The sequence below is a fragment of the Amblyomma maculatum genome, chromosome 1 (genome assembly GCF_055883805.1).
Source record: "Amblyomma maculatum isolate TAMU_Amacu chromosome 1, ASM5588380v1, whole genome shotgun sequence".
Classification (NCBI taxonomy): Eukaryota; Metazoa; Arthropoda; class Arachnida; order Ixodida; family Ixodidae; genus Amblyomma; species Amblyomma maculatum.
The window spans coordinates 169816102-169830355 of NC_139344.1; the positions used below are offsets into that span (position 1 = coordinate 169816102).

Consider the following 14254-nt stretch of genomic DNA (forward strand, 5'->3'; position numbering starts at 1 on the left):
AAAATTAATGAATACGACCAAGCGTTGAGTGGTTTTATCTATTTTAAATTCTGTCGGACTGCTGCTCTGAAGGTGTCCGTCTCGTTGATATGCTAGCAGACGTCTAGGAATGGTGCGGCACGGAAGAATGCCAGGTTCTTGAGCACTAAAGCAAATTTAGCGGACTTCTCTTTTAGGGATGCTCAAAGTGATTGATAATGAATCAATCTGAATTGAATAGCTGCCTTTAAGGGGCTGCAGCAAAGGGCGAATAGTTGCTCTTTTTTTCTTTTTTTTTTATCGCCGAGCGCCTGCACTAATTTTTAGCTGTCGATGCAAACGTTGCTCGTAGAGCACGGCGTGCGGCCAGCAGACGAAACAGTACCGCTCCCTCCACTTCATTTCCAACGCTGCCGTCGCACTAGTTCTTTACCAGGCTATCTGCCACGCGCTCGCGTGTTCCCTTTCATACAAGTCACGACTGTACGCATAAAGTTTACAGAATTAATAGCAAGGTCGCAACTGCCAATGAAAATTGCAGAACTGCTATTGTTAATTTACATGAATTAAATTTTCAGTTCACAGCATTGCAGCTGCTTTAGCATTTTTTGCTGCCTTTCCATTCGCAAAACAAACTTGCAAGTAGGAAAAAATATGTTGCACATAAAGAATTCGCGGTGACACTTTGCGTGCAAGTGAAGAACGAAAACGCCCTCAAAGAACCATGAGCGCATGCGCCTACACGCACACCTCCGAACCCTCCCACGCTCACAGCAAACAATCGCTTGCTGTGAGCGTCATCGACAATAGAGTTTACCTGATCCCTGGCTGCTCTCATGCCCTCCATTCTGCGTGACGCCATGTAATACGCAGTCTGTGAGCACCGAAAGAACCCAGTTACCGGATCCACAGTTCCCTCTTGGATGGCTTGAGGCGTGCGTGTTCGCTCTGGCCTTGTCCGTACATGTCCTGCCGTTGCCCATGTCGGATGGCATCCATCGCAGCAAAATGCATTCGCCACAAGATTCTTCCCACGACTTTCGGCGGCGTCCACGACCGGATGAAGCCAGGGCGCACCGAGTCCCCGCGTGCCCCGCGCCCTTCCGAAAGGAGCATGTGCATCTAAAAAATTAATCAATCGCGGTGAACACGGCCAGGTCGTGGCACGTCTCGTGCACCGCGGAGCTTTCTTTGCGCACGTATTGTTTCCGGAGTAAGCCCCTCTCGGCTCCGGCCCCGCCTGTTGTAGGGCGGCAGTCCGGTGGCGCTGGCGCGTGTACGTGTGTCAATATAATATGTATACGGACTGGAAGCCACGACCAACTGTGGGCAGCGGTATCAGCACCAGCGGAGGGACCGTCGCCGGTTACGACTCGGCGGGCACGCGCTGATATCTGGACCATGATGTTGAATTGTACGAATAAAAAAGGCCCCTTAATCTTACTGAGATGCCACACGAATTGTGTCATCGTGTAAATATGTCGTAGGAAGCCCTGTAAATCTGGAAAAAAATGCGTGACTTGCAATAATGAGGGGCAAAAATTGAAACAGGCTAATTTGTTGGACGAATGGAAGAGTAGGAAAAAAATCACGAGGATGATGGGGAAGCGAAAGGGTACTTACGAAGAAAAAAAATAAAAACGTGCAGTTAAATTTACTGTTTATAAAATTAATCCTTGAATGAGGAGTTCACTTGCGAAGAATTCGTTCAGGGATTTTGTACAAGTAATGGTCGTTTAGTGATTTTTTTTTTGTCTTGCAAACGGTGTTTGCGACAGTCACTCGCAATTCATTTTAATTTACGGCTTTCACTTTAAAGGAGGTTGGTGCCTTTAATGGGCGGAGTTAATGTTGGCACATACTCATACAGCACACTTTCGGTGCATTGAGCTGATGAGTAAGTCCATTGACATTTTCACCGGAAAAATTCGAGGGTCACTTAAGACGGCTTACGTGCTTTGGAGGCAAAAATGATGAATGCCTCATCGGGCTTTTGTTTATTATGTTTTCTTTTATTATTTGCTTTTTATTTTGTGTGTATGTTGTCGTGGGGTCTGTTGCAAGGTTCACTGACCACGCTACGTGTATATGACCTTGCAAGCGTTCGTTGAGTGGCATAGCCAGTGGCATGATTCTCTTGCAAACCAAGGGTCTGGTGAGTTCCAATCTAGCCTAGAACCTAAAGTTTTCTTCTAAGTGCAATTATTTGCTTCATTTACCTTGAGTTTGAGATATGTGGCGGCCTTTAATTCGGACAAGGTAGCCGCTTGGGCAAGTTGGTTAGACATCGGTGCAGCGCATATATACGACGAAGACGAGAGAAGACACAGCGCTGTTCACGAAGGAGGGCCCATTGCACTAGAAATGAATGCAGACAAGGTAGACGCTTGGGCAAGTTGGTTAGAAATTATCAGTATTGCATGTCTGCCCAATTTGACTAAGCGTCTATCTTGTCTGCAATAATTTCTAGCGCAATGGGCCCTTCTTCGTGTTCAGCGCTGGGTTTGTGTCTCCCTCGTCCTCGTCGTATGCGCTGCACCGATAATGTCTTTGATTCACATTGCATGTTATGTGTTTTAAATAGCTTTTGTTCCACACGTGATGCCATGTGAGCCAAGTGGTCCTTTAGAATTTTTGTGCTGGTTGCTGATTGGTCTTCGGGGTGGTGACCCCACTGCCCTGCTTGACCAATCTGAAATTTTCTGGACCTCTTCTGTTGGACAACGCCGCAGGCTTTGTTATAATGGGGCCACATAAGGCCCTTCCTATTAAAAAAAAAAAAAGCACTAGTATTGCTGGCATAGATGGCAACGAGGTTTTCTTGCGCTCACGTCATTGCACACCACCGCTTCAGGAACCCGATTAGTATCTCATTTACTTGAACGATGCACGAGTGCGTTCCTCCGAGTTCCGTGTCGGATGTTTCAAGTAGACGGTGAATACCAACGAGCAGAGGCGGTTTTGAACGCGTAGAGCTGCCCGTTAAAGCGCGACGCCTGCTCCAGGCGCGCGCCTTAGTGGCCCCCATCGCTGGCGCGATTATCGGAGCCAGGGATGCCGCGTATGCGCAACCCAGGCAGCTCGCGCCTTTGTGCGCTACGGACAGCTGGGGCAGCAGCTCTGCCACCCCGCGGGCAAGGAGTCCGCCGGCGGCAGCTTTGGCCTTTCGGTCAACACGATGAACGCCGACTGGGCATCGGAAGAGGAGCGTTCGCGACGGCGAGTCAGATTTTTCTCGCATGCCTGGCAGAGAGGATGCGACAGGCATTCCCCAATATTGCCGCAGTGTATCGACCGTGATGAAAGCGTTGCTGTCTCTCCTGTGCCATTTATGGGACCCTTCTGCCTTCATTTATGAAGGAAAAACAAGCCACGCTGCAGAGGTCGCGAGAGTGGGAAATTTTGTCCCGTTATTGATGTGGAACGAGTGAGTGAAGCGGTTTGGTTTGGGTTATAGGGTTTAACTTTCCAAAATGGGCGGTGGCTGTGAGGGACGCCGTAGTGGAGATAACGGGCACTGACATCAGCGTTGGGTTGTTCGGTGAACATAACCAACAGACACAATGGATTGAGCGGAACACAAGCACTGGAAACAGGTGGTCACTTTGACAGGCAAGGATGCTAGCAGCTAATAGGGAAGTTACGGTGCACTAGTTTCCTTCAACGATATATGTATTCCTTTTTTTTTAACACTTTTCTGGAAGTTATAATTTACGGATCATATTTGCAGTTATGTGTCCATTTGAAACGACATTTGGGAGCTTCCGACTGCAGGAGCATTACTTCTTCTACTGACGACTGATTTGAACGACCTGCTTAGACCACTAGAATTTAGATGCACTACGTTTCTGCGATTAGATTAGGGAAAACGATTACCCACGTAATTCTTGACCATCACCACCGTCATCAACGGCCTAACTATACACCCACTGCAGGGCTACGGCCTCTGTTATATCCTACAATTCACTCGGTCTTGTGCAAACTGCCGCCATTTTATTCTCGCATCACTGCATTTGAAAGTACGTTCGCATTGTTTTTTCATAACATCCTCCTACAAGTATATATATTCTGCGCCGCATTCGTTGAGAACTGAAATTACCTGGATCGTCAGCGGCACTGGTAGTGTAGGGAAGTAATTAGTGAACTCTGTCCTCTGAGGGGAGGTGTCATTCGGAAATGAACAATAAAAAGCTCTGGGTTCTTATCCTGCGACTCGCCACGGCCTCGGGAAATCGCATTATTTCTCAGCGCGCAAATCTAAGTATCGGCCAATTGGCCCTCTCGTTATGTACTTACGCCACCGGTTTCTTCGGCGCCAAACACACGTACGATATAGCGATAATATGCACAGAAGAAAAATGAACAGAAAAGTACGTGAATCCCAAGTTTCCGTCACCGCGTGGCGATTGACGGAATACATAGAGGAGGTCCGTAATGCTTAGGCATTCAGTTAGGTGAACCTCGTTTGGTGTCGCTGAACATACTACGGCCGAAAGTGTATACGCTAGCCAAGAGAGCTACACCGACGCGGGTACCAAAGGAGTTCGCATATGTCTCGAAAATACGGGGATAAGCCGCACACCCAAAGTCTTAAAAGACTGTGCAGAAGGTCGTAGTAAGCTTCAGGCCACCCTAACGCCGGGAGGACAGCAGCATTTGTTCCGGTACAAAGTAAGTCTTAGCTGTCATAATGCATTCAAAGCTCAGTTCTGTTAAAGAATGGGAATTGAGAGGCGCCGTATTGTTTCATATACAACTTCTGGTTTTTTTTTTTAGCTGGCTACATGATTTTCTTAAGGCCTATGTATGCAGGGCGTCTACCTCCCGTCTGTTCCATCAGCAAATAACGCGCCTAAGTTGGATAGTGTCGAGTCCTGTATAACCAAGCCGGAATGTGGACCAACGTTTAATACGGCGTCGAAGAGAAGCTTCACCACACTCCATTCATAAGCTGAAAACAGCGACTGCGACACAAAGCACTCATTTGGCTAGCCGGTAGCCACCGTATCTCTTCCAAAGCACATGGAGCTACACCGCATCTGCAGCTGTATTAGTAATGCGATTTTTGGCAGGAAGGGGCTTTTCCGGCACTTTCTTGCGATTCCTTTCAATGAACCCGATTTCCTTGTTATCCAAATAAACCTCGCCGACTGACCGATCGTGGCGACAATGACGGCACGACAGAGGTATAGTCGTTAGCAACGAGCAAAGTGAGTTGGATTCGAGAAAACCACACAAAGTAAATTGGGGACACAGGAAAGCAGCTCATCATTCCCCCTGCAGTAGAGTCCATCCATGAGCGTGCAGTGCGTAAGCGTTAAAATTTGTCGGTGCGTCGCGTCCGACTTACAACGGCGTACACGATAGCCTCCTCCACGTCTTGTTCATTGTAGTACGTGCTGCACAGCAGCTGCGCAGTCGGGCCCCACCGACTGGCCTCACGTTGGCTATTTCTCCGCAGGCGTGGCACAAGCGCTTCCTGGTGCTCAAGGACGAGACGAGTGAGCGGGGACCCCTGCTGGAGATGTACACCAGCCAGGAAGAGGCCTTGTTGCAGTGCGCGGCGTCCGCGTGCAGCGGCGGCGCGCGGCCCCCGCCATTGGCGCCAGCCTGCTGCCGCCTCTGCTTCGACCTGGCGCAGACGGTACACGTGGGCTTTACGTCGGACTCGAAGCGCTTTCCCAACGCGCTGGTGCTGGTGTGCCAGGGTCGGTCACCGCTGGTGCTGGCCGCCCAGGACGAGCTGGGCTCACGCTCGTGGCTGCTCGCCCTGGGCCTCATCGCGCACAAGGCCTCCTCGCAGCACGGCTGGAGGTTCATGTGCAGGAAGGTGAGAGGGCTCCGCCAAGTAGGCTCGACATGAGCCAGGGACACTGCGCACACAGAGGAAGCAATTATTTTGTGTTAATATTTCACGAAGGTGCTCTTGGAGGGCAGGACAGGTTTCGTCTTCCATCAATTATGCGATAACTTATTGCTCGCATTTTGTTCCAGATACATACGTCATTAGGATATTGCTTTTCTATTCACATTATCGTCCAGACAGCTTGGGATGTTTGTTGCATATGAGTAAAAGCAGGCGTTCGAGGCAGCATAAAATCAAATCTCCTCTGATATTCACAAAAGATGAAAAAGGAAAGATCGTCGCGGGTTACCTGGAACACTTAGTGCAATAGAAAAAAAAAAAAAAAAAAACTAGATCTCTTAGTGACAATGCACTCTCCTCGTAGGCGGGAGGAGCTCGGATCTAGTTTTAGTTCCTGAAGGGGCACGCCACTTTACCGCAATCGCTGCAAGTGCCCCACGATTAGGTGCTGCGACTTATTCACACGTGATGGAAGCTTCACCGCCCGACTATCAGTTTGCGACCCACGCCGCGAAATCTCCATAAGAATAATTTTCGGCACGGCATCTTGCATTTATAGCTTGCTGCCAATGGGTTTCGGCACAAGACACGTTTCAATAGCAGGGCAGTGCTGCCTGCCTCCATATTTATTTACAAAGCTATCCCTATACACATTCCAGTAGGCCTCTGAATTTCCCGTTCTTTTTTTTTTTTAAACGCTTTTTAGAAAAGGCATTTGGGCCCCAGGCCGGAATCAGAAAGGAAGTCTCTCGGTTTCGATGAGTCCGCTCGACGGACAGAAGCACGAGCTTAACGGCGTCCGCGAATATTCACAGGAACTTAGCGCAATGTAAGAAGTGCGCCGCGCATGTTGGACGATGAAAATGACTACGTTGTGCCTGAGTTTAATGTTTTTCCACTGATATTGAGGGATCATAACGACAAAACTAGACTACAGCCTAGGTTCCTCTTCGGTTACAACCGTCGCACATTGGAGTATTTCGGGTTATTTATTTTTAACCTGCTACACTGTGGCTGCCAGCATGCAGTCCGGATTGGAGCTCTGCATCGACTACGGGGTAACATTCCGTTTCGATTCGAACCGGTTCGAATTGGTTCAGACCGATTCATACGGGTTTCAAAAAAATTTAAATACGGATAATGTCTGGGTGAAAAACAACAACAATGCGCTCTATTCGAGGCTTTTCGACTTAACTTGTACATATGTGTGCTGTACTCGGCAAAAGGTGTAATATAAGGTGTATATTACACCCTTGGAACTAGCTCCTGCCTGTCACATGATGCCTAATCCTGTGCCAGAGCGCTATAAATAGAATAGCCACTCATTAAAACATCAAGGCAGAGTTGGTATCAGCAAAGCCTTCGGTATCGAAGCGAGCAACGCAGACCAGGAGAAGGGTTTATTGCAATACAGTAATGTGACGTGGAAAACGTGTATAAGAGAAAGGCCGTCACTAAGCACATCTCGCGTTCAAAAATTAGCAATGATTGTTAAAGCTAGCTAGGAGCCAAACTTAGTGCCGAACCGGTTCCGAAAAATTCCTTTGAATTGTTCTGATTCGGCTTCGAAATGGCAGTAAGCGTTATGAATTTAAATCGGTTCCGGTAAAAATTCTGGTTTAATGGGGCATCAATCGGTCAGCTACAAATGTCAGCTTGTGTGCTTTCGTAGAAAAAGAGCTATTTCTGAGGCAGGGAGAGGAATAAATATTCAAATATGACAGTCGCCGAAGGCGGGAAAATTTCTTGATCGCGAGGCAGGTGGAAGAGGTAGCTGATCGAGCCTATAGTTGCCCTCGTATGGTGTCATTGAGATACAGACGAACACGTTTTGGTTACGAAGGCTAGAGCACCAGGACCGATGCGGCACTTAATACAGGAACGCAGTAAGAACGCAAATGTGGGTTTCAGCGCCAGAGTTTCGCACTTAGCATGTGGGCTTGTTCGTAGACGGGTGCATGGAGCATCTAACCTATAAAAAAGTGGCTGAACTTTTGTTTGCTAGTTGGTTTCCCAGCCTTACGTGGCTGTGGTCTATCTAGCTTCTGTGGACGCGAGATACATTATTGGTCTTCTTTCTAAACTCTTGACTAACTCGGTACTTGGCCACCATGGCACTCCCCCCCTCCCATCTCGTGTTCTCCGGTTGCTGCTCGCGCTCCTGCCGCCACCATTCGCAGCTGCGTGTAACACCCCCTCCCCCTTCCTTTTCTTCCTGCGCGGCGGCGACGGTGTTCTCCGGTTGCCGAAGCGCCGGCTCGGCATCAGCGGATCACGGTGCGTGCATACCAAGCCGAAACACAGAGCCACGTTTACTTGACTCGCTAGCGGCGTCAGCGGTATCAGTCAGTCGCAGCTATCTCTTCGTCGCGCAACGTTCTTATGAGACCATGCGTTGCCTCCCGCGACCTCCCGATATGACAGTCAAGAACTTTTGGTGGGGTGTTTCTTGAAGGAGTATGTATTGAAAATAAAAACAGTTGTCTGTAGTTTTACATGCATGTCTTGCTCGAATTCTTTGCCTTAGTCTATCGAAAAGCTGAAACAGCTGATGAGCTGCGCTCAAATTTCGCATTAGGAAGTAACGTAATCGTCGGCAATTTTATGCAACCTCTCTCCTTCCCCAGGCGTCCGAGCAAGCGGCGGCCATGGCCAACTCGGCAGCCTTCAGCAGCAGCTTGGAGAATAGCGCCTCTGGCGCAGCCAGCACGGATCTGGGCTCGTGCCGCAGCCGCCAGACGCGGGGAAGCGGCGGCAGCGGCGGTGCCTGCGAGGGTGACTCGGCTGAGTCTCTGGACGGGGTGCTCATCCCGCCACCTCTCGAGTACGGCGACGGGTGCCTAGACAGTAAGTACGCGGCGAACATTGCGGCCCCAGAATTATGACGGATTTTCGGTGCTACCTAAAAGAACTACCTAAAAGAAATGCGTGCTTGATGTGCGTCCGTGAATCTCCTCCTGTCTTTCTTCAAGCATTTAGTTGTCTTGAGCTTTTTATTCGAATGGTGAAAGTTAATAAATAAATAAATAAATAAATAAATAAATAAATAAATAAATAAATAAATAAATAAATAAATAAATAAATAAATAAATAAATAGATAAATAAATAAATAAATAAATAAATAAATAAATAAATAAATAAATAAATAAATAAATAAATAAATAAATAAATAAATCAAAATGTGGAATGATGCAAACGCACGCACGCTGCAGCTAACGCTAACTGGCATATGCCATGACATGCTGCCGTGGAGACGCTTGATGTAGATCAGCTTGCCAGGTCGCTTTCTCTACAGCCATGCTGTTGCGAATATTTGACACACCTGTCGTTTGGGCGAAATAAGGACGGCTCCACGGAGCACCGGGAGGCACGTATTTTCGTGGCACGATACTCCTGCAGACGGGAAGAGAATCTGGTATGAGAACGAAACACACCGAAAAGCAATTAGCATATCTATAGCGTTATTTTATTCAAAGGAAGAGGAGAGAGAGAAGTCAGAACGTTGGTCAGCGTTTCGAAGCTACATAAGCGCACAAGCACACAGAAACGTATAGAAGTACATCTTATATTGTTACGGAGCACAGTATATCGAGACGACGATGACGTGCTGATGTGAGGTAGTGAAGAAGACGACGCTCAGGCCTACCTAACTTCGTTCTGTGGTGTGCGGTGTGTGGTGTGCGTCTAAGAGTGAACTAGCGTTTACCACTGTGTTCTTTCCTTACCATTTGGTGGAGGATTGCTGGAAGTACGTAAGTCGTCAAACCTGGATCTCCGTAGTGGCCGCCAGATTGGTACAATCACTATGCAATCCGACGCGACACCTTCTTCAGCGGCACCATCAGCTCCCACCGTCGTCATGACGCAGCCTCGCGATCCAGGCACCTTTTGCGGCACCGACCACATCGACGTAGAAGACTGGCTTGCCATGTACGAGCGGGTCAGCAAGCACAACCGTTGGGACGCGACCCTCATGCTCGCCAACGTAATCTTCTATCTGGCAGGTACGGCGCGCGTCTGGTTCGAGACGCATGAAGACGATATCACATCGTGGGAGATGTGCAAGGAGAAGCTTCGAGACCTAATTGGCAAGCCGATCGGACGCAAGCTTGGCGCACAAAAAGACCTCGCATTCCGTGCCCAGTCTTCGACGGAATCGTACTTGTCTTATATCCAAGACATTCTAGCACTATGCCGAAAGGTGGACAGCGCCATGTCCGAAATAGGCAAGGTGGGCCACATATTAAAGGGAATTGCAGACGATGTTTATAATCTGCTGCTTTGCAAAGATTGTCCAACGGTCGACTCAGTTATCCAAGTTTGCCGCCAGTTTGAACAAGCAAAACACCGCCGTATTACTCACTGCTTCGAACGCTTGCCAAACACAGCTGCTACGTCCTCGTGCGAAGATAGTCCAACCTTACAGCAGCCATCTCATCCCTCCAACTTGACCAGGATTGTTCGTCTAGAGATAGAGGCTATGACACCCGTTGCGTTTGCTCCTCAACCAGCGGATAGCCTTAATCCAATCTGTCGTTCGCCAGGAGTTCGCAAATGTGGGCCTCAACGCGAACGTGGGCTTCAACTCCGGCCAACCTTCCGCACAGCCCTCGCTCCAACCTAATGTTCCTGTCGTAGCTGCTGCGGCTCCTACCACGCCCTTTCAGACGCGGTACCGCTACCGCTACCGCAACCCGGACGAATGGCGAACCTCGGATGACCGACCAATCTGCTTCAACTGCTCACGTGTCGGCCACATTTCTCGCCATTGCCGCAGCCGTTGGGTTCCGCCACCTCGACCTCGCTACTATTCTGATCGCAGCGCCGAATATGTTCCACACCCAACCTATGTCCGTGATACGCGCACTCGTGATTTTAACTCGCCAGCCCCGCGCATGCCCAGCCGCTCGCCGTCTCCTCAGACCCGGAGGTCTCGCTCGCCCCAATCTCGTCGTTCCACATCTCCCCACTTCTCCGGCTCTCATCCGGAAAACTAACCAATGCAGCTCCCGGAGGTGATGCTGCATTGAAGACCCGGCCCGAAAATCCTCTGCTGACCCTCGCTCATCGCCGCAACCTTCTAGACATCTATGTGGATGGTGCCCCTGTTACTGCCCTCATTGACACTGGTGCCCAAATTTCAGTCCTCAGCTCATCCTTTCGCCGCCGTCTCAAAAAGGTTGTCACACCCGCCGCTTCATCCGCCGTTCGTGTTGCCGATGGAAGCGTCGCTGCCGTCGTGGTGCTGTGCACTGCGCGCGTGAGTATTTCCGGTCGCACTACCCCTGTCCTCTTCACTGTTATCGACCGCTGCCCTCACGACGTGATCCTCGGCATCGACTTTTTAACGGCCCATTCTGCCCTGATCGATTGTTCAACTGGTCTTCTTCGCTTAGACCTGCCCTACTGCTCCGAAAACACCGATGTCAAGCCCCGCCTCCGATCCGCCGAATTTGTTCGCCTACCACCCGAAGCTGCTATTTATGTCCCGCTGGCCCCGATCCCCGCAGTTCCTGACGGCATATACGTCACTTGCCCAATTACCGATGTTGTTCTCTGTCACAACGTCATACTCCCCCATGCCGTCGTGACTGTCACTGCTAACCGCACCTATCTTCCCGTACTGAACTTCAGCCGTTCGACTCAAGTTTTACCCCATGGTATCGCACTCGCTGATCTGTTTCCTTTGGCGGACTGCGAAGTTGCGGCTCTAACCCCCCAGTATCTGTCTGAGCAGCATATATCGGCTTCTTCTCATTCGAACCTCTTTTCAGGCATAATAGCCGCGGATCTGCCAGATGACCAAGCCAAAGCTCTCTCCGACCTTTTGCTGCCGTACAGCGATATATTTGATTTTGGTGACCGACCATTGGGCCAAACATCCGCTGTGACCCATCGAATCAATACGGGTGACGCCAACCCCATCCACAGACGGCCTTATCGTGTTTCCCTTACTGAGCGGCATGTTATACAGAAAGAAGTGGACAAGATGCTGGCGCAAAATATTATTGAGCCTTCCTGCAGTCCCTCGGCGTCTCCTGTCGTATTGGTCAAAAAGAAAGACCAAAGTTGGAGATTTTGTGTCGACTATCGCCACCTTAATAAAATAACAAAGAAGGATGTTTACCCTTTTCCGCGAATTGATGACGCGCTTGACTGCTTGCATGGTGCCAGCTATTTTTCTTCTATCGACATGCGTTCAGGCTACTGGCAAATTGCTGTCGACGAACGGGATCGCGAGAAAACCGCATTTGTCACCCCCGACGGACTCTATCAATTCAAGGTGATGCCATTTGGACTCTGCAACGCTCCTGCGACATTCGAGCGCATGATGGACTCCCTCCTCCGTGGCTTTAAATGGACAACATGTTTATGCTACCTAGATGACGTCGTCGTTTTCTCTTCCACGTTCGCCACCCACCTTGATCGCCTTTCTACGGTCCTGGACGTTTTCCGCCGCGCCGGTCTTCAATTGAACGCCAAAAAATGCAGCTTCGGCCGGCGCCAAATCAAATTCTTGGGTCATTTGGTTGACGCAAATGGTGTGCAGCCCGACCCTGACAAAGTTCGAGCCGTGCGCGACTTCCCTACCCCACGTAGCTGAAGTGACGTGCGAAGCTTCCTTGGCCTGTGTTCTTACTTCCGCCGCTTCATTCGGAACTTCGCAGACATCGCTCGCCCACTTACCTCTCTTCTGCAAAAAAACGTACCTTTCACATGGGGTTCTGACCAAGCCTATGCCTTCACGACACTTATTTCCGCCCTCACCACCCCACCTGTTCTGGCGCACTTCGATCCTTCTGCACCTACCGAACTGCGCACCGACGCTAGCGGACATGGTATTGGTGCTATCCTTGCCCAGTCCCAGCATGGTTCCTCCCGCGTCATTGCTTATGCTGGCCGCCTGTTTTCGTCTTCTGAGCGCAATTATTCAATCACAGAGCGGGAATGCCTTGCACTTGTTTGGGCGCTGACCAAATTCCGCCCTAATTTGTTTGGGCGGTCCTTCTGTGTAGTGACTGATCATCATGCTTTGTGTTGGCTGTCCTCACTTATGGACCCCACTGGCCGCTTAGGTCGCTGGGCCTTACGAATACAAGAGTATGAATTTACTGTGGTGTACAAGTCCAGTCACTTACACCAAGACGCTGACTGCTTGTCCCGCCATCCCGTAGATCCTCCCGATTTGTCCGACCATACTGCTGACGACTATGTTTTGTCCATCTCGGACTTTATCAATATCGGCTCCGAATAGCGTCGTGATCCTGCCCTGTAACCAATTATTGACCAGCTGCGCAACATCCCCGATTCTTCCGCCAGCATGTTTGTACTCCATAACGAGATATTATACAGACGCAATATGCGTCCAGATGGCGCGGACCTTTTACTGGTCGTTCCGGCTCATCTGCGCTCTAGTGTCCTCGCCCAACTTCACGACGTTCCTACAGCAGGACACTTGGGAGTCACACGCACTTATGACAGTGTGCGACGCAGATTTTTCTGGCCTGGTCTCTACCGTTCTGTCCGTCGCTACGTCGCCGCTTGTGAGCTGTGTCAGCGCCGTAAGATACCCTCGCTTCAACCTAGTGGGCCCCTGCAACCAATTCCAGTGCCGACAGAGCCGTTTTCTCGTGTGGGCCTCGATCTTCTTGGGCCTTTTCCGACATCTACTTTTGGAAACAAGTGGATTGCTGTGGCGACTGATTATACCACCCGATATGCTGTAACCAGGGCTATCCCTACCAGCTGCGCCTCCGACGTTGCCGACTTTTTTCTGCATGATGTCATCTTGATTCATGGCGCTCCACATCAACTGCTCACAGATCGTGGCCGCTGTTTCCTCTCTCAAGTGGTTCATGACCTTCTCCGCTCATGCGCTACTCGTCACCAGTTCACCACGGCCTACCATCCGCAAACGAATGGTCTTACTGAGCGCCTCGATCTCACTCTGACCAACATGCTGTCTATGTATGTGTACGATCACCATCGTGACTGGGATGTCTCCTTACCTTTCGTCACGTTCGCCTATAACTCCTCGCGCCATGACACCGCCGGATACTCCCCCTTTTACCTACTCTTCGGCCGTGACCCTTTACTCCCATTCGACACCTTGCTGGCTCTTGACGACTCTTCCTGCAGCTACGCTTCGGATGCCATCGCCCGCTCTGATGCTGCCCGCCACATAGCTCGAGATCGTCTTGGAGCGTCTCAGCGCTCTCAAAAACGTCGTTACGACCTTCATCATCGAGACGTTCACTACCCTCCTGGTTCCCTCGTACTTCTTTGGTACCCGGCTCGCCGTGTCGGTATGTGTGAAAAACTTTTGCCTCGTTACGTGGGCCCCTACTCCGTCTTGCGGCAAGTCACCGATGTGACCTATGAGATCGCCCCTTTACAGCCCAAGAATC

General features: G+C 50.0%; 1 protein-coding gene across 2 annotated transcripts in view; it reads left to right on the forward strand.

Moving 5' to 3' along the window:
• LOC146204847 (uncharacterized) overlaps nt 1–14254 on the forward strand; it is a 297997-nt gene that overhangs the window by 217480 nt on the left and 66263 nt on the right. For both annotated transcript variants that reach the window (XM_084589560.1, XM_084589561.1), the window contains exons 2-3: nt 5441–5809; nt 8473–8692. In XM_084589560.1, coding sequence (XP_084445686.1) covers nt 5441–5809; nt 8473–8692 — 589 coding nt within the window. The remainder of the gene's footprint in view (nt 1–5440; nt 5810–8472; nt 8693–14254) is intronic.